Here is a 26,811-nt window from a genome sequence, read left to right as displayed (position 1 = left end):
CTCAGTAGCTTTCAGGTCTAGAAATACCAGTAGTCCTGTCTGCTCAGTGTCCCAAAAGGAAATGTCATGCTAAGTAAGTAACTGTACTGTTACCAACTCACCTGTATTATAGCATATCATGAACCGCCATCTTGGTTTTGTGTTTTTTCTTTAGCATTTGCCTGCTGTGCACACCTCCCTCTGGTGATTAAACACATATGCTGCATTGAAGAAGCTGTTCCCACAGGGACGGCCTGTTTCTGGTTGCCACTGGGTGACAATCACCAGCGTATGCTGTCTAGGATCTGCCCTTTTCCTTGTTTTCTCCCAGTGGGCAGAGACCCTGGCACTGGGGGTGTCCATGGGGTTAATGCGAAGTAAGAAAATCACCTGCTACCAGGGCTGACTCATTGCAGATGCCTTGGGACTTAGTGTTCAGGTGATTCCTTTCGCTGCTCTGAGAAGCATCAGGTATGATACACTCACTTGGGGCAGGAAGTCAAAGTATAATTTGTAACACAAGAGATACGGTCTAGTGCACTTGGAATTTGAATATTATTTCTGGCTCTTCTACTGGCTTCTTTATGACTAGGAGGAAAATCTCTCTGGGTGTTGGTAGTTTCAGTATCTGTGGATTGATAAGCATGGGTGTTATAATAGTTCCTTTCGTGGGAAATTAATCAGAACAACTCCAGCACAAGGAAGGAGCCAGACGGTCCTTTCTTTTGAGGCACTGTTTGATACTTACGAGGACATCTAATATCTGAATAGTGAAGGAGTTTCAGAAAGACCCTAACATGACTGAGAATACGCAGTGTGCAACATGGCTCTAGGGCTGCAGATGTAATATCGCATTTAATCCCAGCAGCAAACAGAGATAGTCATTGCATATCAGAACAGGGACACAGATGAAGAAACTGAGGCACAGAGGGTTAAGTAATTTGTCTAAGGTCACAAAAGCCAATAAGAGGCAGAGCTGGGATTTAACTCAAGTTTATTCAAACCCAGAGGCCCCAACTCTTTAACTGCTACACTCCACCCCTCTTACCTGGTGATACAAATGCTGACCACGAGAGTCAGAGCATCTGTAAACATCTAGATATTCAGAGTCCCCCAGGTGCAGGAGGCGGGGAGAAGTGAGCCATCCCTGTGCTGAAGTCTGTGAAGCACGTGAATGAGCACCCAAGGCTGCCGGGGAGGCCCGTGGGTTTTACTTAAAACTGCAGTTAAGCGTGTCAGCCTTGTGCTTAGAGCCTGGATCCTGGTTTGGTTTGCTTTCTGTGTAATGATTGGTTTTGTTTTGGCCCGTTCTCAAGGCCTCTGTCTAAGTTGAACTTTATTTCCCCTGATGGGAAATGACATTGTAGTGTCATTTTGTACTGTGGATCGAACCCAGGAAGTACTGAGCTACCTCTCTGGCATTTTTTATGTATGTTTTAAATTTTGAAACTGCATCTTGCTAAGCTGCCCAGGCTGGTTTTGAACTTGTGATCTTTCTGCCTCAGTCTCCCAAGTAGCAGGGATTATAGGCATGGGCAGCCACGCCTGGCTTTATGTATTTCTGAATCCAGAAAATTCTACCTATGCAAACTGACACTTTTCATTGCTCCAGGTCCCGTACCTATCTCAAGACTGCTTGCCCAGGATGCTGAAACAGTGTAGTCTCTCCTTTGCTCCCACCTAGCCAGAACATGTTACATAAAACCTAATACATGTCCCACCTCTACAAACCCTTCTTGACCCATATTGAACTGACCCTATCCTGACCTTCTTGGAGCTTAATTTATACATTTAACTATTGTATTTTGCATCTCCAAGACTAGATACAGTCCTATAACAGGTAGGGACAACATCATTAATGTTTTTGAAAACTACACAGCACTTGGCTCAATAGAAATTTAGGTAATTTAACTTAAAAATAACTCGTGCGTCATCCTGATTAGAGAACATTCGGAGGGAAGTCTTTGAGTTAGGGTGGCCGGTGCTCCAACATGGCGCCACGACCAAGATTTCCGTCTTCATTTCTCCTCCCAGCTTCCTGACACCGCTACTTGTTAAGGTACCTGAGGCAGGTGTAGCTGGTCAGCGGCTTCCAGCGTTTGTCCTTCGCCCCACACAACCTGCTCGTATAAATTAGCTCCTCCCACCCGCTCATATCGGCCTTGCTCTCTCTTCCTGGTTCCGGAAGGTGGTTCTTGGTGAGGTCAAGGAAAAAGTAAGATGGTGAGTTTACCCCCAGGAAATGGTTAAACTTCAGCCCCTGCTGGTTTTCAGTCACCTAGAGTCTAGGAAGTACAGCCCTAAGGGGTAGGATGGGGCAAGGAATGTGGGATGTAAGCGGCCTTGCTTCCCCCTCACCCCAGCCTCAACCTCAAAATGCTTGTGGCAAAGACCGACTTCCAATATCAGTCTACATTGGACGCGTCACAGAATAAGTTGAAAAGTTGAATTTAGAAAAGAAAACTGCTAAGCTGGTCATGACGGTGCATACTGGGAGGCTGATGCAGAAGAGCTGCCTGTTGAGCCCAGCCTGGGGAATTTAGAAACTCAGTGACGCTGGGGATTTAGCTCAGTGGTTCCGGCACCTGCCTGGTAAGCGCAAGGGCCTGAGGTCGATCCCCGGTACCAAAAAGAAAAAGAAAAAAAAAAGGAAACTGAAACTCAGTCCCAGTCTCAAAATAATTTATTTTATTATCTTTGGTTTCTTCTTTTTTTATTGGTACATTTTAGATACACATAACAATCACATTCATCATAGGCAATTTATACTGGTACATGATTTATCTTGATTTTTCTTTTTTCCCCATTCCCCTCTCTTCCCTTCAACCCCTCTTCCCCTCCTTATTCACAAAAGCTTTGTTTCCATTTTTTTTGGTACCTGGGATCGAACTCAGGACCTTGCACTTGTGAGGCAGGCAGTGGAACCACTGAACTAAATTCCCGGCCCTCCATTTTTTTCTTCTATTCTTTCTCTTTTTTTCTTTTGTCTCGTCTTTCCTTTCCCCTCTCCCCTCCCTTGTTTCCCTTCTCACTTGAACATTTTCTTCCCACTTCCCAATACCTATTATACATTTTGGTTCTTACTTCCACTTTCGGTTTCTCACACCAGAGAAACAATGTGGTATTTAAACATGTGTGTCCAATTTATTTCACTTAAGAGTGGTTCCAAGGTACATTCATTTACCTAGAAATGTCTCAAGCTTATTATCTTTGGTTTTTTGAGAAAGTGTCTCCCTGTGTAACCCTGGCTGGCCTTGAACTCACAACGATCCTCCTGTGTTAAATGAATGGTGGGAAGGGAAGGTTCCAGCTTAATTTTGTTTTAAGGGAGGTTTCAGATGTAGCTCAGTGTAAAGGCCCTGAGTTTAATCCCAAGTACCACAAGAGACAAACAAAAAGCAAACAGCTGAAAAAAATAGGGAATTAGATTAGCTGCCTGATGAACTAGGTTTCCCAGAAACATTGGCAAATGGCAGAATTGTTTTCAAGTGGGCAGATACTTAAGGTCTTACTGGTGGTTTCCAGACTCGGTCACTTGGATGTACAGTATTAGGGAAAAACAGTGATGGAGTTTTGGAGGCTCTAACAACTTGGGAGTACCTTGATCCTTGGAGATTTCTTGTAAGTCTTCTGGTTCCTGAGAAGAAAACCAGACTTCATAAAATAAGAAGTGAAACACAAGAACATAGGCATTGTTGAGAAGCACATGTCTCTGCTATGCAGAAATTGTTGAGAGATGTTTCTAAGAAGGTGGGCGTAATCCAGTTCCAAAGTGCAATATAACAAGGTCCAGTGAGTGGTGGGGAGTGAGGGTCCCTGTTACCCCAGCTGGTGTTCATGTATACGGTTTGCACCTAACAGATGTGCTGGGGCGCTTACTAAATCTGGGACTTGTGGTTTGCAAGTCATTTTGATTAACAGCTATTATCACTATCCCAGAAAGGGTGTTATTTTGTCACATAAAATATTAGTCACACTGAGACTGTAGACAGTTTAATCAGGCAAATATAAAGCTCATGGGTTAAGTAGAAAACCACGCTCTGTCCTCTCACTGGGCCCAATAAAGGCAGGTGTTTCTTGTTAGGTTTTGGTGACGTTTGATGGCGTCTAACCCATAGTGAGGGCCGTCTTGGCAAAAGGAGTCTCTTATTTTTTACCTACACACATATTCACAGTTTTTGGATCCTTCAACTAAAGATTGTGTTTTAATTAAACCACCAAGTGGATTTCACTTAGATGAGTCATGAAAGATGTGTCTCGATTTCATAATAAATATTGAAGCTTTTAAAAATAGGCCTACCTGATCTAAAGCTTGGAAGTACAATGTTCAAGAAGTAATATTAATAAGGAAGGGAAAAGTTAGATTGTTGATAAAGGAAAAATAATGATTGTCAACGTTTTTTTTTAAGTTAGATTCACGTTATCTAAAGGGCTTTTTCAAGTGTGCTGAAATCGGCAACTTCAAGAATTCTACTTTTGTACATCTGTATGACTTGGGATGTTTTTATTCCAGTGAAATTCAAGTGTTCATGATTGAGGAATATGTATATTGATAAACACAAATTACATCTTTGCTTGCAAATCCTTAAGGAATAAGTAATACTGTTCATATTATACACACATAGTGGATGTAGTATAACTCACTGAAAACTCCTTTTGGAAATCAGAACAAAGGAAATCTCAAAATTACAAGAAAAAAAAAAAGGCAGTGTTGTAGCTCAGTGGTAGAGCACTTCCCTAGTGTGCCTGAGGACCTAGGTTCAATCCCCAGGACCCCCCCAAATCTATAATGTAGCTGAGGTCCCACGCGCTTAGAAGCAGCAGTTCTCGCCATTAGTAGATGGCAAGATTGGGATTTCTATGAGTGTACCATATTTACCTGACAAATATTCAATCAGCTAAAAGAGATAAAGGGGGAATTCATTTTCTTTTCTTTTTTTTGGTAAAGTAATGCAGTTTATTTTTAAATTTTTGGTACCTGGGATTGAACTCGGGACCTTCCACTTGTGAGGCAGGTGTCGGCAACACTGGGCTAATCCCTAGCCCAGGACTTTGTTTTCAAAAGGAGACTCTAAGGAACTAGTTCTCCTTGTAAAAATCACTTTTACCTTCTAGCTTTTAGTTAACACTTTTGGAAAGGCAGTTATTGTGCAAAGCAAGTTAGACCTGTATTTTTAAATGCTATGGCAAATTACAGCTAACCTTTTCTACTGGGATCTACAACTGAAACAAAAAAAAATTGGATAAAAAAGGCAGGAGCTATTTCTAAGCCATATAGGGAGAACGTGGCACAAGTGTTGAAATCTTTATCGTCCCATCTTATTTTACTGAACTTCCACAAATGTTCTGCTCCATATTAGAATGAACAAAACAGGTTAATCTTGGGAAGTTTTGTCAGCTCGTCAAGAGCCAGTGTCTTAAGTGTACTGGGAGGTTTCAGCGTATCACCTGCCAAGCAGGGCTCATCAACGTTTAGGTGAGTCATCAATGTTTAGAAAACATGATGGAGACAGAAAGATGGCTTGGGAAAGCAACTAGAACTGCATGTCTTATAGCCTGGGAACATTAATCTGCATCAGTTACGACTCCTACAGAGTGAGGGTTTCATCCTTCTCGGACGGAATCCCACTGCAGAGTTCAGTGGTTAGGTAGACAAGGGTTACAAGTCTACGGTTCTCATTCTAGGGTCCCTGTTGGCTTTGTATCCAACTTTTATGTTAGTGCAAGGGAGAAACCAGCAACTCACATCGACAGCAGTGAAACCATGTAGCCAGTGTCTAATGAGGCTCTGCTTGGCTTGGGAGGTCAGGGGTGTTTTGTCTGAGACACACTTAGTCAGCTACTGACTTGGATTGTCGTGTGTTCACAGGTGCATGCTCTTCTGTCTTCAACCAGTACTTCACGTCTGTCCTCCTAGCACGGCAGCTCCTGCTGGGATGAGGGGGATTCTCTGGGAGAGATGGTAGCTTAAAGTAGTTGAGAGCCAATTGTCAGTCTTCAAACCTGGTAATTACACATATTATATATAATTGTGGGTAATCAATTGTGCCAACAATAACGTACTGAGTATCTAAAAAAGTCATGCCATGGTTTTGATTACAAGAATTAAAAATAGTTTTAGGAAATAACAGGCACATGTATGTGAAGTTATCTAACAATAGAGGACCAAATTTACATGAAAATACCATGCACTTATAAATCCTAGCATAGATGAGAAAGAAGTTGAGTGAGTATACACCAGCTTGCAGATTATAATAGAAGAATGTTCTTAGGCTTGGTTTTGAAAGATAAACCTGGAATACATGGAAAGGAAGGTACTGTCAGGTGACAACATGAAGGTTTAGAGATGGTCATTACCCCACTGGTGGCTGAACTTTGTTGGCATCATACTGAAGTAAGATGGAGTCAGAGTGAGAGGGTTTGAATATCTTTCCAGTCATTCCAGTTTCTTTCTTTTTATATTTTGTTGCTTAAATTCTTTATTGGTACATTTGAGGTATACAATACATTTACATTTGTCATTGGGCGCTTGTACCTGTACATGATGTGTCTTAGTTCTTATATTTTCCCCATTCCCTGTGCTCCCTTCCCTATTTACAAAGACTTCATTTCCATTTTTTTTCTTTTCGCATCATTTTTCCTTTCCCTTCTTTCCTTTCCCCTTCCCGTCAAACTTCCCTTACCCCTTTGGACCTTTTCTTCCTATTTCATATTATAAATTATTCATTTTAATCATTTTAATCCTTATTTACACTTTCAATTTCTCACACCAGAGAAACTATTTGGTATTTACACATGTGTGTCCTATTTCACTTAAGAATATGGCCTCAATATGCATCCATTTAGCTATAAATGTCTCTAGTTTCTCATTCTTTATGGCTAAGTAGTACTCCATTTTTTAAAAAAAAAATCTTTATCCAGTCTCCAGTTGATGGGCACTTGGGTTGTTTTCAAGCTTTAGCTATTACAAACTATGCTGCTATAAACATGGGTGCACATATATCCCTGTGGTATGATTCTTTTAATTCTTTTGGGAAGATACCCAGTAGGGGAATAGCTGGGTCAAATGGGACTTTCAATCCTAGTTCTTTGAGGTGTCACCATACTGATTTCCACACTGGTTGGACCAGTCTGCACTCCCACCAACAATGGAGAAGGGTTCCTTTCTCCCCACACCCCCGCCAGCATTTGTTATTGGTTGATTTCTTGATAGCCGTTCTTTCTGGGGTGAGGTGGAATCTAAGTGTTGTTTTTATCTGCATCTCTCGAATGACCAGTGATGTTGAACATTTTTTCATATGTTTATTGCCTGCTTTTACTTCTTTGAGAAATGTCTGTTCATTTCAGATGCTCATTTTTGAATTGGGTCCTTAAATTTGGGGGGGTTGATTTTTTTAAGTACTTTATAAATTCTAGATAGTAGTCCTATGTCTGAGGAATACCTGCTAAAATTTTTTTCCCACCTTGTAGGTTGTCTCTTAGATCTGTGGTTTCTCTTGCACTGCAGAAGCTTTTTAATAAGATGATATCCCAGTTGTTGATTTTTTGTGCTAGTTCCCATGCTACTGAAGTTTTGTTCATAAAGTCTTTTCCTATGCCAATGTCTTCAAGAGTTTTACCTAACTTCCAGCAAGTTTAGTGTTTCTGTTTTAATATTTAGATCTTTAATTTACTTTGATCTTAGTTTAGTGCATGGTGAGAGATAGGGCTCTAGTTTTAATCTTTGGCAAGTTGAAATCCAGTTTTTCCAACACCATTTATTAAAGAGGCTATCTTTCCTCCAGTGAGGGTGTTTGGCTCCTTTGTCAAAGATGAGGTGGCTGAGTGTGTCTGGAGTTGTTTCTGCATCTTCTGATCTGTGTTACTGGTCCTCAGGTCTGTTTCTTTGCCAGTACCATGCTGCTTTTATCACAGTAGCTTTGTAGTATAGTTTCAAGTTAGGGATTGTGATACCCCCTGCCATGTCTTTATTGCCTAGAATTGCTTTTGCTATTCTAGGGCTCTTCTGATTCCAAATGAATTCTTGGATTGTTTTCTCTAGTTCTGTGAAATATATCGTTGGAATTTCAATTGGCATTGCATCAAATCTGTATAGATATTTCATTTTTTTGGGTGCTATTGTAAAAGGAATGATTTACCTAATTTCTCTCAGTGAGTCTGTCATTTGCGTACAAGAAGGCTATTTTTTTTTTGAGTGTTTACCTAGTAACCAGCTACTCTACTGAATCTGTCAGTTAAGTCTAGAAGATATTTGTTGGAGTTCTTTGGGTCTTCTATGTAAAGTATCATATCATCAACAAATAATGACAGTTTCACTCCTTCCTTTCCTATCTTTATTCCTTTTATTTCTTTCTCTTTTCTAATTGCTGTGGCTAATGTTTCCAGAACTATATTGAACAGGAGTGGTGATAGTGGGCATGCTTGTCTTGTTCCTGATTTTAGTGTGAAAGTTTTCAGTTTTTGACCATTTAGTATGATGCTGGCTGTTGGTTTTTCATAGATAGCCTTGATCAGGTTGAGATAAAGACCTTCTATTCCAATTTTCTGTAGGGTTTTTCTCATGAATGGGTGCTGGATTTTGTCAAATGCTTTTTCTGAATCTGTTGAGATGATCATAATGGTTTTTGTCCTTAACTCTGTTAATATAGCGTATTACATTTACTGATTTATGTATGTTGAACCATCCTTGCATCCCTGGGATAAATCTGACTCGGTCAGGGTGTTTGATCTTCTTGATGACCCTCTGTATTTTGTTTGCCATTATCTTGTTGAGGATTTTTACATCTATGTTCATTAGGGAGATTGGCCTGTAATTCTCTTTTTTGGTTGGGTCTTTCCCTGGTTTTGGAATCAAAGTAACACTTGCTTCCAGGAATGAATTTGGAATTATTGCTTCCTTTTCAATTTCATTGAAAAGTTTAAAGAGTAGTGGCAATAGCTCTTCTTTAAATGTCTTATAGAATTCAGCAGTGAAGCCATCAGGACCTGGACTTTCCTTTGTTGGTAAATTTTTAATTACATTTTCAGTTTCACTGATTGTAATTGGGCTGTTTGGAATTTCTATATTTTCTTCATTTAACTTTGGCAATTCATATGTGTCTAGGAATCTGTCCATTTCTTCTGTGTTTTCCATTTTAGTGGAGTAGAGGTTCTCAAAGTAGGTATTGATGGTCCTCTGTATTTGTGCTGGATCTTTTCTGACTTCACCTTTTTCATTCTTAATTGCTTGGATTTGAGCCTTTTCTTTCTTTTTCTTGGTAAGTTTGGCTAAAGCGTTATCGATTTTATTCTTTCAAAAAACCAACTCTTCGATTCATTGATTTTTTTTTTTTGGTATTGTTCTCTTAGTCTCCATTGCATTGATTTCTGTTCTGATCTTTATAACTTCCTCTCTTGTTTGAGCTTTGGGTTTGTCATGCTCTTTTTCTAGGAGCTTGAGGTTCAACATTAGGTTGTTTATTTGAGCTCTCTGTTTTCCTAATATGGGCATTCACTGCTATGAATTTCCCCTGTAGAACTGTTTTCATTGTGTCCCATAGATTCCTGTATATTGTACTGGCATTATCATTTACTTGTAGAAACTGTCTAATTTCTTCTTTAATTTCCTCTGTGACCCATTGGTTGTTCAGGAGAGTGTTATTCACTTTCCATGTGTTTGTGGGGGGTTTGTGGTTTCTTATGCTATTTATCTCCAATTTTACTGCACTGTGGTCTGATAATATACAGGGGGGACTTCACTTTTTTTACATTTACTTAGACATGTCCTATGAGCTAGCATGTGGTCTATTTTGGAGAATGACCCATGTGCAGCCAAGAAGAATGTATATTCTGATTTTGTGGGGTGGAACACTCTGTAAACATCTATTAAGTCCATTTGTTTGATAGCTTGGTTCAGTTCTAGAATTTCATTGTTGATTTTTTTGTCTAGATGATCTGTCCTATTTGTGACAGTGGGATATTGAGGTCCCCCACTACAATTGTATTAGTGCTTATTTGGTTTTTCATGTCCATTAATATTTGTTTTGTATAGTTGGGGGTATTTGTATTTGGTGCATATATCATCTCTTCCTCTTGGATTGTTCCCTTCACAAGGATGTAGTGACCATCTTTGTCTCTCTTAATTAGTTTTGGTTTGACATCTACTTTGTGTGCAAATAAGATTGCTACCCCTGCTTTTTTCCAGGTTCCTGTCACATGGAGAACTGTTTTCCATCCTTTTACTTTCAGTCTCTGAATTTCTTTTTGAGTTAGGTGTGTTTCTCGTGTACAGCATATTGTTGGATTTTGCTGCTTTTTTTTGTTTTGTTTTGTTTTGTGGTAGCAGGGATCAAACTTGGGACCTTGCGCTTGCACAGCAGGTGCCCAAACCACTGAGCTAAATCCCTGGCCTAGGATTTTGCTTCTTAATCCATTCTGCCAGTATATTTCTTTTGATTGATGAATTGAGGCCATTCACATTGACGGTTATAATTGATAGATATTGACTCATCCTTGTCATGATGTTTTACTGTTGTTGGGTCTTTTATTTTTTATTTTTCCCCCTTTGCCTTTAATTTCTAGCTTTCCTGGTGGCCTCCCTCTGTTGGGCCTCATAGAGTTGTGACCTTCATTGTCTTTTTCTAGGATATTGTTTAGAATTGTTAGGAGTGCTGGTTTGGTGTTCATGGAATCTCTCAGGTGTTCTTTGTTATGGAAGTATCTAATTTCCCTATCGATTTTGAAAGATAATTTTGTGGGATACAACAGTCTAGGTTGGAAGTTATTTTCTTTCAGGGCTTGAAATACTTCACTCCAGGCTCTCCTTGAGTTCGAGGGTTTGTGTTGAGAAGTCTGTCGTGATTCTGATGGGCTTTCCCTTGTACGTGATTTGTTTCTTTTCTCTAATTGCTTGTAGGATTTTGTTCTTTTGTTGGGTTTCTGGGATCTTGAGGATTATATGTCTAGGTGTAGATTTTTTTTGACGGTGGCTAGTTGGAGTTCTATATGCCTCACTTATCTGTATGTCCAATTCTCTATCTCTGTGTGGGAAGTTTTCCACTATTACTTCTGTGAACAGTTTTTTATGTCATCTGCACTCTCTCCTGTTTCTTCATTGACTCAGATCAGTCTCATGTTATTCTTCTTTGCATCATCTAGCAGCTGCTGGAGTGATTTCTTCAGTCCCTTACTATTTTTAAGAAATCTCTGTTTTCATGGTCACTAACCACAATCCTGTCTTCTGTATCTGATATTCTATCTTCACATTGCCTTAATCTGCTGCAAATACTTTCAATGGAGTTTTTAATCTCCTGGATATCTGTTTGAATCTGTTTCATGGATTCCATTTTTCGTATGTTGGGTGATCATGGTTTCCATTTCTTTCTTATGGTGAGTATTCATGGCTTCCAGCATGGTTTTGAATTCATCAGTTTTTTTGTCTGTTTCTGTTCTAGAGCCTCTAATCATGTCGTTCACTCTGCTCACCATCTCTGTAGTTATCTGGGAAATTATTTCTGTTTTGAATTTTTCTAGAGCCTCATTCATCTCTTTTGTTACTTCCTGTGCTATCAGTTCAGGGTGTCCAGGTGGTTGATTATCAGATTTTGCCACCTTATTTCCCCCAGAATTTGCCTTTGGTGGGGTGGAAGTCTGGGTTTGTGCCCTACTTAAATGTCTTCTCATTTTTGTTTTTGGTACTGTCCTTGGTTTAATTCCTGGGTTGATACTTTGAAATTGCTTATTGTAAGTATCTTTGTTGCTTGCATTTAGAACCCTTATGGAATGATTGCTTCTCAGAGCTGTCTTCTAGATATAGCTGGTCTTTAGGTTTTGAGTCTCTAATGACTGTGGGGCAATCTCATTTTCATTATACCAAGAAGGACAGGTGATTAGATCAATCACAATACCTTAGCCCAAGTGATACAATCAGCAACACCATAACATCTAGCACAGCTTAGAAAATGACAATTTGTGGTAGTTATTAATTTATCACCTTTAACTGTGTGAATTAAATCAAAATCGAGGACCAGCCCAACATGTTTATTGTGAATAAACTCTTCAATATAGCAACTTTACGCTTCAGGATGGGGAGTTAGAAGGAGTTGGGGAGGGAGGGATGGATAGGTAGAGGGATAGGGAAAGGTTATCATTGTGGCTAGAGGACACAGTGAGATCATGCAAACTCTAAGAAACTGTTGAAGACAAGGGGAAAAGACAGAATGAAAAAACAAAGATGAAAATAGAACAACCTAACAGCAGTAGGGAGGCTAGAACCTGTGTTTACTTTCCTTTAAAACTAATGACAATCAAGAGAAGGAAAAAGAGAAAAGAAAAATAAAGAAATCCGAAGTAGGGCCAGAATAGGTTAAAAAAGGGAGATGAACAATGTAGGACAGCAAGAGAATGAGTGAAAGAGAGATAGAGAAAGAAAAAAGAAAAAAAAGAGATAAATTTGAAAAGAGTAGAAAAAATAAAAATTAAAAATAATAAGCAAAAAATTTTTTGAAAATAACAAAAATGAAGGGCCTCCTTCAGGGTGTGTCTCTGCTGTCACAATAGACAATGTGGGCAGCTGTGTGCAGATATAAGTCATTGAGTCTCAGCAAGCCAGTAGCAGACCTGTGAGATTCCGGCAGATTTCTGGCTGCAAGTCCCAAGTTGAGCTCCCTGTCCTCCTGCAGAGTTGAACTCTGTAAGGTTCTACTGCAGGTTCCAGCTGCCCTTCCCTTGAAGATAGTCCAGGTTCTGATGGGAGGTGATGATCCCTCCAACTTACCAAGCACGGTGGTCTGGTGTGCCTTTATTGCAGAGATTCTCTTCATTTTTCCAGTGGGCTTCAGTTTTCATCAAGGAGCCTCAGAGAGGCCCTCTTTCTGTTGCTCACTTCTGCTGTATCTTCTGGAGCTCAGGACAATGGCCTTTATGAACCCCTGTGCCTTTATAGTGTGGAACCAGGTAGCTGCACAGCCAGGAGCCCAGAGGTGGGGCGGGGGGCACCTGCAGGCACGTTAAACTGGTCGCTGCGGGGCAGGGCCTCATTCCAGTTTCTTTATCTTTCTAAAATTAAAAAAAAATCAGTGCTGGGGATGAACTTAGGGCCCTCACACTGAGCTACATCCTCAGCACCTTTAAAATTTTTATTTAGAAACAGGGTCTTGCTAAGTCACCAAGTGACCTAGGCTGGGCTTAGCTTGCAACCCCGCTGCCTCAGCCTCCCAGAGTGTTGGGATTACAGAGATGTGCACCATGCCTTGTTTAGAGGATTAAAAAATCTATGCAAATTTTGTTTAGGCCTTAAAAATCGTAACTCTTTGTTTGGTTTGTTTGTTTGAGACAGAGTCTTGCTATGTAGTTCAGGCTGGTCTTGAACTCACTATGTAGCCTAGGCTTGCCTCAAACTTGAGGTGATCCTCCTGCCTCAGCCTCCCAAGTACTGGGATTACAGGCATGCACCATCAGGCCTGGCTAAAAATCATAACTTTCAAACTTTTTGTAACTTTTCAACTATTTGCACTATTTTGGAACTTATTTCCAAGTCTTCTAATTATTGTAAGAGAGGAATCACATTTTTTATTTTCTTTTTAAGTCCACATAGGTAACCATGCAAGAAGGGCTTGCAGAGTAGCACAGTAGTAGAAGGTGAGCTTAGCATGGGTGAGGCCACCCTGGGTTCCGTCTCTGGCACCCAAAAAGCCAGGACTGTGGGAGTCACACACACTCTTTGGCTTGCATCTTAGTTACTTGCTTTCTTCGAATTTGTTTCCTTATCTGTAAAAGGGATAGTGCCACACATTTGACTGGGCTTCTATGAAGTTTACACATAATACACATGAAATACAGAATACAGGACACATTGGGAAAGTTACCAGTGGGTGAGTCCGAGAAAATACCAGTAGCGGGTACTCAAATGAGCGTGGTTAGCGTCATGATGTATGATGTATCATTATAATAGAAATGCAACGTGGTTAAGAGCCCAGCCCTGGAAACTACTGCTTGGGTTCAAATCTGGGGTTCTGGCACTTCTCTGTGGTGGCTTTTTATGTTTTGTCTTTTTGAGACAAAGTCTCACTATGTGGTCCAGACTGGCCTTGATGTCAGGGGTGACCCTCCTGTCTCAGCCTCCTGGGTGCTAGGATTACAGGCATGCAGCACCATACTCGACCTTTCTGGGTTGACTTAGGCTATGTCTTTTATTCTCACCTTGCCTGAGAATGGAGATAGTAGTAATGTTAATTTCAATGCTGTTTTAAAGATGAGTTGATGTGTGTGTGTGTATCAACATGTATGTCTCAGTGTCATGCCTACACATAGAAGGAAATATATATATTTGAGTGCCAAAGCTAAATGAATGGAAAATTGTTTAGAGCAATTGAACATATTGTCTTGATTCCCTCCAAAGTCAACCTGGGAATAAATAGCCAATAGCTAAATTATTGTTAGCACGGTGCTGACTTTTAAAAATGTGTCTCCCTGTGCTCTCACTTCAGCCCCCTCTAATTTAGAAAGTCAACCATGGCTTCTGTGAGGAAGGTGACGGAGAAGCGGCATAACCCGGTGGACAGCATCTGCAGAAAAATCCGAGCCATTCACAGGAGAGAGGAGATTTCGGATCCGGGTCAACACATGATCAAACACCAGGCCAGCAGCCTTGCTCCCCTTCCTGTGCCAGACCCTTGTTGCTTAAATTCTGAGGGCTCAGAGGCCTCCTTTTTGAGTCCTGAAACGCTGTTGCTGAGCACCCCATCTGTCTCTAACCTCCCATCTCCCGAGAAGGCCACGAACTCGGGCTGTCCTACGAGCACTTCAAGGCTGAGTTCACAGAGGAATCAGAGTTGGGCATCCTTGGTCCGGGAAGGGGTCCGCTTCCGCCTATTTGACCTCGACTCCATGTCTGGGCAAAGTTGCTGGAGTTTCACTCCTCAGGATTCAGTGGTGAGGAAGTTAACTCTGAATGAAGATGGTAAATAATCACTTTAAATGGTTTTTCTTCCAATAAAATATAAGCATTATCTACTTTTAGAATATCTGAACCAAAAAGAAAATCTACGTTATTAAAGTTTTAATGGGAGCATCCATGTGCCCTTTTCTGTTTTAAGTATGTTTATTTCTGCCCACCCCACCTTGAAAAAGATCTTATACGTGAAAAGTATTTTCTGTGTTTCTCCTTAAAATCTGGATAGGAATTTTAGAGAGCCTTTGCAATCATAATCATGTGCATTTCTCTACTGATGTGAAAATAAACTTTATTCAAGCCTGATTGGAATGTTACGATGGGAATATATAGATATAGGGGAGTTAAAATTCAGACAGTTCCTAGATGTCTTACTGAAACAATCCTCTTGATGTTTTCTTAAGAGCAAAACTAATAGGGCTGGGAATTTAGCGCAGTGGCATGGTGCCTGCCTCACAAGTGCAAGGTCTTGAGTTTGATCCCTGGTACCGCAAAGAAAACAAAACAAAACTCACATGTAAGAAAATGGGGGCCCTACTGTATATGCCGAGGAGGTGGCTTGGGAGGAGGCTGTACAATCTGCAGGCTGATTAAAAATTTAGGGAACTCTAGGAGATTGCTGATGGAGTCCCATATGTAATAGTCTATAAAAAACAAAGTATAAAATGGCACCTAATCTGTATGGCTACTTTCTGCTTTCCCTCTACTTTTCTTTTTCCTTCCTTCTTTCCTCTTCTCCTTCTCCTCCTCCTCCTCTTTCTTTTATTCTTTTTGTGGTACTGGGCATTGAAACAAGATCTTCACTCAGCTATACTCTCATACCTTTTTTTATTTATTTTAAGACAAGGTCTCACTAAATTGGACAGGCTGGGTGAGGATTACAGGGGTGCACCACCATGGCTAGAATATGTATATAGATAATTTAGAATATATATATAGATAATTTAGAATATATATATAGTTTAGTTTAGAATATATATATATATAAAATTTTTTTTTTGGTATGGAGGATTGAACTCTGATCCTTGTGCTTGCAAGGCAGGTGGCAGAACCACTGAGCTAAATCCCTGGCTTTGTATTTTTCATTTTTGAGACAGGGTCTTGCTAAATTGCCAAGCTGGCCTTGAACCTGCATCCTCCTGCCTCAGCTTCCCCCTCAATCCTATTGTAGTTGAAATTACAGGTGTAATTCCACCACGCCTGATCCCTCTCTTTTTCTTAGCGATATTTCTCTTTGGGTTCTACTAGTTGTCTTTTCACAGAGCGCTTTAGATATGACGGGGAAAAACACTTTTCTCCCTCTCCGTCTCTTCTCCCCCCACCCTTTCATAAGAGAAAAAGGAAAAATGAATAAGAGACCTTTAAAGAGAACTTTATTTTTACTTAAAAAGACTTTTTTGTAGTGTTGGGGCTTGAATCCAGAACCTTGTACAGACTAGGTTACTGCTCTCCCTCTGAGTTACACCTCCAACCCTCCAATACCTGGCCCACCTTGTTTTTTTTTGTTTTTGTTTTTGTTTTCGTTCTGGGGATTGAACTTGCAAGGCAGGTGCGGCGCCACTGAGCTAAATCCCGGGCCTCCAATGCCCTTTTGATGGGTCCATTAAACTTATATAATCAGTAGTGTGGGCTATTGTTCGGTAAACTAATTTTTCTTTTACAAAATTAATCTCATTAGAAATGAATCTTTGTAGCCCAGAAAAGCCTCTGGATTTACACGTTTTCTTTTGGTAGGATGGAAATCAGGAGCTGACGGGGGCCAAGATGTACCACATGGCGCCCACGGGGCCAGGGACAGAGAAATCCTCACCAGTATTTTTCGTGCGTGTGACACAGAAGGCAGGGGTAAGGGGACAGCTACCTGCACAAGGGTTGGAGAGTGCTCACTGACTCATCTGTACCTTCCCTTGCCGGGAGAGGGGGATGACTGTGGGGCTTTGTCTGGGTTTGCACATGGTGAGTGCAACATAATTTGGAAGTAAGATTGGCTGCTCCGCTCTTAGTTATTTGTTTGTAATTTCTTTGTGCCTGTTTTGCTTGTTTCAACAGTGATTTGGATGATTTTTTTAAGCTTATCATTTAACCCTAATCATTGCAGGGTGCTACTAAATGTCATGGTTTGTTACCCCACAAAAATATACATATGTACACTTAAGTCTATAAAACCACTCTACAAGTATAGTTGAACATTTTTTGCAGCTTTTAGATTTTTCACTTCCAGGTTTTTTTTTGAGATGTGTTGTTTTTAAAATTTCCAAAAGTAATTTTTAGTATGTGATTCATTCTGTGTATTAAAATATATTGATAAGCAAAAAGAAAGGGACATTTAATCAGAAATCCTGTTTGCCAGAGTAGCTATTTTTTAGTGATTTCTTACATAGTTTTCCATGATTTCCTCTGTAGAGATGACTTTGGATTAACTTTTTAAAAATTTTAGTGGGGCCAGGGATGTAGCTCAGCTGCACTGTGCATGCCTGGCAAGTGCAAGGTCCAGAGTTCGATTCCCAGTGCTGGAAAAAAAGTAAAAATCGTAGAACATTTCAAATGTATACAGAAGTAGAGAAAATGCAGACCCCTTAAGTGTGTGTCAGTACCAATTGTGTCCCATTTCTAACCCTACCCATTTCCCTCTCTTCATTCTGGATTATTTAAGGCAAATCTTTAGACATCACATTATTTCATTTGTAAATATTTTAGTACATATTTCTAAAATATAACTGCTTTTAAATAAAACTACAATGCCATTAATATGACTGAAAAGTAATGTACTTTCTTAATATTATGAAGTACCGTGTCAGTATTCCAAACTCATTTTTGTGATATGTGTATTTTGTACTTTTTCTTAAACAGTTTTATTGCTGAAATCAATATCCAAGAAAGGTTTGTGTTTTGCATTTGGTTGCCTTACCTAGTTTCCTGCCCTCTCTCTCTCTGTTACAATTTAAAATGTTGAAGAAATTGGTTATTGTCTTTTCCAGTTTCCCACAATAGAAATTTGGTGGTTGTATTTGACCATTTCTGTGTCCTCTATATTTAGAGGTTTGTTGAGCTAAAAGTTTGGAGCTTTGGTTTTTGGTTTTTTGGGGCATGAGACTTCTGCATAGATGATATCTTAGTTACTTTCTCATTGCTGAGACACAATACCCGGCCCCCACAAGTTAAAGGAGGAGAGGTTTATTTCAGCTCACAGTTTGTAGAGGTTTCAGTCCATTGTCGGCTGGATCCAAGGCAGAGTGGCATGGAAGAGGGCATCGCAGAGAAAGAACTCACTCAGCTATAAAGCACACCCACCTCTAAGCCTATCTCTGGACTAATCCTGTGTCACACCTGTGATCTGTCACCTCCCAGAAGCTCCACCTATGAGTGCACAGGCCTTTGAGGGGGAGGGGGATCTAGATCTTAGCCTTAACTGATGGTGTTAGGTTTTCATCAGAAGGTAACTAGAAGGCCTAGATCTGTTCTTTTATTAGGTATTGTAAGTGGTGATAATCTATTATTCTTTCCTAACTTATCAGGTGGAATACTTGATGAATGACAGATTCTACTCTGCTATCTGGAATCTTTACAGTATTCTGAAGGAGAATCAGGATAAAACTTATTGTGTCCTCTTTTTCCTATCAGCTTTCAAAATATTGCCTTGTTTCTATAGTGTCTTTTAAATGTCACCAATGGTGGAGTTTTGTGTGAATTATTTTGAACTGATTATTGTGGCATATTCTGTATGTATTTCGGGGGAGGTGCTGAGACAAGGGCTCAATATGTAGTTCAGGCTGGTCTTGAACTCGCTATGTAGCCCAGGCTGGCTTTGAACTCGCAGTGATCCTCCTGCCTCAGCTTCTAAGGTGCTTCGATTAGAGTTGTGTTCTGCCATACCCAGCTATTTTAATATATTTGCTATGTTTTAACTATTGCAATTTTTATTGATTCTCATCCCATAGGAATTTTTTCATGTGGTTATAGAGTCATTGGGGGGTAACCTTTCATTTTGATATAATTTTAAACTAACTGAAAATGTGTAAGAAAAGTACAAATAATTTGCATATGTCCTTTATGTAGATTCACAAATTATTTAATTTTGTCCCATTTGCTTTATTATTATGCATTTCCTTTTCTCTTCCCCTTCTCTCAATCACTTTGAGAATAAGTTGCAGAAATTGCCTTTTTATCTAAACAACATTAGTGTATGTCCTCCCACCGCCACCCTAGGCTAGGCAAGCGCTCTAGCACTGTGCTACAATCCTATCAGTAAGTATTTCTATAAACAAGGGCGTTTGCTCAGATGAACATAGTACAGTTATCAAACTAAAGATATTTAACACTGATGATTTTTGCTTTTTGTTTTTGTTTTGTTACTTGGGATTGAACCAAGGCCTTTACACTGAGGTATATCCCATCCTTTTTTAAAATTTTTGAGACAGGATCTTACTAAGTCACTCAGCTGCTCAGACTGGGTTTAAGTTTGCTATTCTCCTGCATCAGGCTTCCAGAGTGCTGGAATTACAGAGGAGCACCACTATATCCAGCAAAATGTCAGGATTTTTAACTTTGATCACTTGGTTAGTGTGTCTGCCAACTTTCCCCATTGTAAAGTTCCTATTTTTTCCTTTGTAGTTATTAAGTCTTTTATGGGAAGATACTTTGAATTCATGAAAGCATCCTGTTCCTCATCAAACCCTTATGGGTCTTGTAGGACTTCTTTCAGGATTCTTGGTGTCCTATAGAAAGAACTGGACAAGACACACAGAAAAGGCAGCAAAAGTGTGTATTTAAGGGAGAGAAAAGGTGTGCTAACAGGGCAAGGGCGGCCAATGAACGAGCTTACAACAGGCTCAGCACTCCTGAGGCTAAGGGAAAAAGGGGTCTTTGGTATCCTATATTCCAGGACTGGCTTCACCTTCAGGCAAATAAAGCACTGGGATGGTTGTCCTAGCAATACTCAGCCTGGTGGCAGATTTAAACTGCCCTATCAGAAGCCTGGCTTGGCTCCCTGTCAGACATAGGTGAAGGATTGAAAAGATCCCTGTTCTGATTGGTCCTGCAAACAGTGACAGATTTAAAATACTGCTTTCTGAATGGTTCCCAGTATAGTTGCTTTGTTGGGGTGGAGTCATTTTGGGTCCTGTGTTCTGCGCCTGTCCTCTGGGTTTTTATGACCTTTGACATGTTGTGCCCAGCTGATTGTTGGTTTGCCTTAGCCCTAATCCCCTATCTCAATAGGAATTTTAAAAATCACTATCATTCTGTTTATTTCTCATCAATCTATTATAAGGGTTTTCTCGTCTCACTGTTTAATATCTCTGAATTTCTGGACTTATACTAAGTAATTTATAATGTTACCATCAATATTTATGTTGATGCTCCAATTGTCCTGGAGTTGGCCATCAGGATATCCTTCAAGCTGGCTCCTGTTCCTATTTCTTTAGATGTCCCAGGTGCCAATTCTTTTGATATGGTCTCATGGTTTTTAACAGGCTCCTTGTTTTTCTTGGTATTACAGAATTCTCTATGTTAATCTTGTACATTTTGTGCCAGTCTAATGTATTCCTTATGGATGTGTGGGAATGTTTCTGTCTTGTTTTATAATTCATTTTTTCTCACTTGATAATTTTTTTTCCTGTACTGGGAATTAAACACAGAGAGCACTGAGGCATCCTAAGGCCTTTTGATTTATTTAAAAAATTTTGAGGTAAGTTATCACTAATGACCTGCAATCTTTGAACTTGCAATTCTCCTACATCAGCCTCCTGAGTATCTGGGATGGTAGGCATGTCCCACCAGACGGCATGTGGTAACTTTGAATATTTATAAGCATCCATTAATTTTTTATTTAGCATACCAGGAAAATGACTGAATTTTGTTTTATTAACACATTACTTATACATACTAAGGGATTCAGTGTGATATTTTTGTACAAGCATACGACACATACTGATCAAATCCAAAGCCAACCATCCTTTTTCTATACTTTCCTCCTACATTATTCCCAAACCCTAGTAATCACTATTCTATTTTCAGGTGAACTTTTTTAAGCTTCCACATGAGAGACAGAACATGTACTACTTATTTTTTGGAGTCTGGCTTATTTGATTTTATGTACTGTCCTCCAGTTCCATCTATTCTGCTCCTAAGGGTAGGATTTCCTCCTCCTCTCAGGCTAATACTCCCTTGCATACATACTGTAGATACCATTTTCTCTTTATCCATTCATCTGCTAATGAGCACCTCCACTGATTCCATGTGACCTGTCCCTTTGCTGTGTTGATTTTATTTCCTTGGTTGGGATAGCTGGATCGTATGGTAAAACTAATTTTAGTTGTTTTGAAGAACCTCAATTCTGTTCTCCAGAATGGCTGTATTAACCTGTCTTCCAACCAGATACTTATATAGGGCTTCCTTTTTCTTAGCCAAGGATGATGTGTATGCCTGTAATCAATCTCAGCTACCCTGGAGGCTGAGGCAGAAGACAGATTGCAAGTTTGAGCTCAGCCTGAGCAACTTAGTGAGAGCCTATATCAAGATTAAAAAATCAAACCAAATGAAAAGGCCTGGGGAGGTAACTCAGTGGCAGAGTGCCCCTGGGTCAATTCCTGGTACTAGGGGGAAAATATTCACATCCTTGACAGCATTTGTTTCTTTATTTGAATAGTCCTTGTGGGGCAGTGAAATGGAATCTCATTGTAGTTTTGATTTATATTTCCCTGATGGCTAGTGACTTGAGCATTTTTTCATATTGGCCATTTGTATTTCTTTTCTTTTCTTTTTTTTTTTTTTTGGGTACTGGGGATCAAACTCAGGTCCTTGCACCTGCGAGGCATGCGGCGGAACCACTGAGCTAAATCCCCGGCCTTGTATTTCTTTTCAGGAGTATCTGTTCAGAATATCTGCCTATTTAAAAAATGCATTATTTGTTTTTTTATCGTTAGGTTTTTGAGTTTTTTTGCAATCTGGATATTAATCATCTGTCAGATGGATAGCTGACAAACATTTTCTCCCAGTTCATAGGTTGTCTCATCACTCCGTTGATTGCTTCCTTTGTTGTGAAGAAACTTTTTAGGTTCAGGTAATCTCATTTGTCAATTGTTGGTTTTGTTTCCTATGATTTGAGGTCCTATCAAAAAATTCATTGTCTAGGAATGTCTGGAAGTGTTTCCCTTTGGTTTTCTGCTAGTAGTTTTAGCATTTCAGTCAATTCTTACATTTACAAGTCTTTATTTGGAATCTGACCCATGTTTTTGTGTTGATATTTATAATGTTGAGAGGTAGAGTTCAAGTTCCAATCTTTTGCAGATAGATATCTGGTTTTCCCAATGACAGTCATTAAAGATGAGTCCTTTCTTCAGTGTATGCTTTTGCCATCTTTGTCAAGACAAAGTTGGTTATAAACATGTGTGTTTATTTCTGGGTTCTGCTTCATTGGTCCGTGAGTCTGCTCTCATGTCAATACCAGCCTGTTTTGGTTACTGTGGCTCAGTAGTACGTCTTGAAATCAGGTGTGATGCTTCCTGCTTTATGCTTTTTGCCTAAGGTTGCTTTGTTTTCTTGGAGCTTTTGTGCTTCCATACAAACTGTAGAATCCTTTTTTCTTGTTCTTTTTTTTAATTATTAATTTTATTGGTACATTTCAGGTATACAATACAGTTACATTCATCATTGGAAATTTGCACCTTTACATAATCTCTCTTGGTTCTTATTTTTTCCCCATTCCCCTGCCCTCCCTTCAACCCATCCATACCTCCCTATTTTTTTTTGTTTTTGTTTTTGTTTTTTTTTTTGGTACCAGGGATCAAACACGGGTCCTTAAGCTTACGTGGCAGGTGGCTGAATCCCCGCCCCCCATCCCTCGCTATTTACAAATACTTTGTTTCCATTCTTTCATTTTGTCATATTGATTCCATTCCCTTCTTTCCTTTCCCCTACCCCTCCCACTTCCCCTTCCCCTTTGCCCCTTTTCTTCCTATTTCAACATTATCTATTATACCTTTTAGTCCTCATTTACACTTTCAGTTTCTCACATTAGAGAAACTAGTCAGTATTTATGCCTGGGCATCCTATTTATTTCACTTAAGAGTATCACCTCAGTGTGCATCTATTTAGCAATAAATGTCTCTAATTTCTCTTTTTATGGCTGAGTAGTACTCCATTTTTTAAAAAACCACATTTTCTTTATCCAGTCTCCAGTTGATGGGCAATTGGGCTGCTTCCAAGTTTTGGCTATTACAGATTGTGCTGCTATGAACATGGGTGCTCATATATCACTGTGGTGTGATTCTTTTAATTCTTTGGGGAAGATGGCGAGCAGGGGAATAGCTGGGTCAAATGGGACTTCCAGTCCTAGTTCTTTGAGGAATCTCCATACTGATTTCCACAGTGGTTGCACCAGTCTACACTCCCACCAGCAATGGAGCCGGGTTCCTCTTTCCCCACAGCCCCGCCAGCGTTTGTTATTGGTTGATTTCATGTTAGCAGCCATTCTTTCTGGGGTGAGGTGGAATCTCAGCATTGTTTTCATTTGGATCTGTCAAATGACCAGTGATGTTGAACATCTTTTCATATGTTTATTTGCTATTTCTACTTCTTTGTGTGAGAAATGTTCATTTCAGATGTCCATTTTTGGATTGGGTCTTTAAATTTGGGAAGTCTGATTTTTTAAAAGTACTTTATAGATTTTAAAGAGTAGACCTTTGTCTAGGAACAGTAGGTGAAAATTTTTTCCCACGTTGTGGGTTGTCTCTTCACACTGTTGGTTTCTCTTGCTGTGCAGGAGCTTTTGAATAAGAAGAGATCCAACTTGTTGATTGTTTGTGGTAGTTCATGGGCAATGGAGATTTTGTTCATAAAATCTTTTCCTACACCAATGTCTTCAAGAGTTCTACCTAACTTATGTTCCAGCCAGTTCAGCGTTTCTATTTTAATACTTAGATCTTTAATCCATTTTGATTTTGGTTTAGTACATGGTGAGAGATACAGGTGTAGTTCTAGTCTTTGGCAAGTTGAAACCCAGTTTTTCCAGCACCATTTATTAAAGAGGCTATCTTTCCTCCAATGGGGTGTTTGGCTCCTTTGTCGAAGATGAAGTGGCTGAGTGTGTCTGGAGTTGTTTCTGCAACTTCTACTAGTCTTCAGGTCTGTTTCTTTGCCAGTACCATGCTGTTTTTATCACAGTAACTTTGTAGTATAGTTTCAAGTTGGGGATTGTGATATCCCCTGCCATGTCTCTGTTACCTGGAATTGCTTTTGCTATTCTGGGTCTCTTCTTGTTCCAAATGAATTTTTGGATTGTTTTCTCGAGGTCTATGAAGTATGCTGCTGGTATCTCAATTGGAATTGCATTAAATCTATATAGCAGTTTTGGAAGTATGGCCATTTTCACTATATTAATCCTACCCAGGAGCAGGGGATGTCTGTCCATTTTCTGATACCATCTTCAATCTCTCTTTTCAGAGTGTTACAGTTTTCAGAGAAGAGGTATTTGATTTCTTTTGTTAGGTTGATTCCTAGGTATTTCAGTTTTTTGGATGCTATTGTGAAAGGAATTGATGGCCCTATATCTCTCTCAGTGAGTCTGTTGTTCATGTAGAGGAAAGCTATTGATTTTTGTGTGTTGACCTTGTATCCAGCTACTTTACTGAATTTGGTTATTAAGTCTAGAAGACTTTTGGTGGAGTTCTTGTGGTCTTCTATGTGGAGTATCATGTCATCTGCAAATAATGACAGTTTGATTTCATTTCCTATCTTTATTCCTTGTATTTCTTTCTTTTGTGTAACTACTGTGGCTAATGTTTCCAAAACTACATTGAACAGGAGTGGTGATAGTGGGCATCCTTTTCTTGTTCCTGATTTTAGCATGAAAGCCTTTAGTTTTTGACCATTTAGTGTGATATTGGCTGTTGGTTTTTCATAGATGGCTTTTATTAGATTAAGGTAGAGACTGTCTATTCCAATGTTTTGTAGGGCTTTTATCATAAATGCATGTTGGATTTTGTCAAATGCTTTTTCTTCATCTATTTAGATAATCATACATTGATTGTTTTGCATATGTTGAACCATCCCTGCATCTCTGGAATGAATCCCACTTGGTCAGGGTGTATGATATTCTTGATGATCTTGTACATTCTACTTGCCAGTACCTTATTAAGGATTTTTAGCATCTATGTTCATTAGTGAGATTGGCCTATAGTTCTTTTTTGGTTGCGTCTTTCTCTGCTTTGGGGATCAAGGTGATGCTTGCTTCCAGGAATAAATTTGGAAGTATTGCTTCTCTGTCAATTTCATTAAAGTGTTTAAAGAGTAGTGGCAGTAGTTCTTCTCTAAACTTTTTGTAGAATTCAGCAGTGAAGCCATCAGGTCTTGGGCTTTTCTTAGTTTGTAAGTTTTTAATTATGTTTTCAATTTCATTGGTTGATATTGGGTTGTTTAGAATTTTTAGGTCTTCTTTGTTCAACTTTGGTAATTCATACGTTTCTAGGAATCTGTCCATTTCTTCTGTATTTTCCATCTTATTGGCATACAGGTTCTGGAAGTAGGTATTGATGATCCTCTGGATTTCTGCTGGGTCTGTGGTAATTTCACCCTTTTCATTCCTAATTGCATGGATATGGGCCTTTTCTTTTTTTCTTTTTTCTGATAAGGTTGGCTAAGGAACTCTTTGTGTCACATATCTTTGTATTGTTTTTAGTGTCTATTTCATTTATCTTCTTATATTCTAATTTTGAGTTTGGTTTGTTCTTTAAGTCATAGAGATGTATTGTTATATGTTATTAAAATTTTTTTTTGATATAGGAACTCATTGCTATAAACTTTGTTCCTGGCATTGCTTTTGATTCATTCCACAAATTTGGTATGCTGTGTTCCCATTTTCATTTGTTTTGAGAAATTTTAAACATTTCTCTCTACTTTTCAACAGCCCATTGTTCAAAAGTGTTTTGTTCAAGGGCTGGGGATTTGGCTCAGTGGTTCTGCTGGCTGCCTTGCAAGCACAAGGTCCTGAGTTCAATCCCCAGTATTAAAAAAAAAGTGTTTTGTTCGATCTCCATACATTTGTTTTTTTGTTGCTGTTGCTTTTGATTTTTTTGAGACAAGGTTTCTCTATGTAGCCAAGGCTGGCCTTGAACTCACTGTTATCCTCCTGCCTCAGCCTCCTGAGTGCTGGGATTACAAGTATGAACCACCATTTCTATACATGTGTATAATGTCTAAAATTCCATTGGTTGTTGTCTTCTATATTTATTCCATTGTGATTAACGATACTGGATGCATTTTCACTTTTTTTCTGAATTTGTTAAGACTTGTTTCATGGTTTATTTTAGAGAACATTCCATGTGGTAATGAAAACAATATATTATGCAGCTGTTAGATGGAATTTATTCTGTAAATATCTGTTAAATCAATTTGATCAATAATGCAGTTTAATTCTGATGTTTCTTTTTTTGTTTGTTTGTTTTGTTTTTTTGTCTAGAATGTCTGTCCACTGATGAAAGTGTGGTGTTGAAATACTGCGCTGTCATCATATTGGAGCCTATCTCACCCTTGAGGTCTAATAGTGCTTTATAAAATTGAGTGTGTATTGTATTTTGTTGAATCAGTCCTTTGATCATAATATAGTAACCTCTGTTTCTTCTTACATTTTGTCCTAATGTCCATTTTGTCAGATACAGTGTTGATTACTCCTGTTGTCTAGGATTCCATTTGCTTAGAACGTCACTTTCCATCCTTTCACCTTTAGTCTTGTGAAGTTTCTTACTGGCAGCACGTTGCTGAGTCTTGTTTTTGTTTTGTTTTGTTTCCTAAATCCACTCAGCCAATTTATCTTTTAATTGGGAATGTAATCCATTTTAGGCCATTTACATTGGAGTTTATTTAATTTAATTAATTTATTTAGTTTTTGGAACCAGGGATTGAACTCA

The 26,811-nt window shown here is 39.2% G+C and overlaps 1 protein-coding gene across 5 annotated transcripts in view; it reads left to right on the top strand.

Annotated features, from left to right (window-relative positions):
- The first annotated feature begins 1,960 nt into the window (after positions 1-1,960).
- Positions 1,961-26,811, top strand: part of Irag2 (inositol 1,4,5-triphosphate receptor associated 2) — a 120,402-nt gene continuing 95,551 nt past the window's right edge. For 2 of the 5 annotated variants that reach the window (XM_021259078.2, XM_021259080.2), the window contains exons 1-3: positions 1,961-2,202; positions 14,445-14,917; positions 16,643-16,753. In XM_021259078.2, coding sequence (XP_021114737.1) covers positions 14,470-14,917; positions 16,643-16,753 — 559 coding nt within the window. In that variant the 5' untranslated portion in view covers positions 1,961-2,202; positions 14,445-14,469. Of the gene's footprint in view, positions 2,203-5,848; positions 5,986-14,444; positions 14,918-16,642; positions 16,754-26,811 lie in introns of all 5 variants that reach the window. The other 3 variants (XM_021259076.2, XM_021259077.2, XM_021259075.2) reach the window with 3 other exon arrangements.

The sequence above is a fragment of the Heterocephalus glaber genome, unplaced genomic scaffold, assembly GCF_053883595.1.
Source record: "Heterocephalus glaber isolate CG9 unplaced genomic scaffold, H.glaber_assembly_v1.0 deba00001444, whole genome shotgun sequence".
Classification (NCBI taxonomy): Eukaryota; Metazoa; Chordata; class Mammalia; order Rodentia; family Bathyergidae; genus Heterocephalus; species Heterocephalus glaber.
This window is presented reverse-complemented; position numbering and strand designations above follow the sequence as displayed.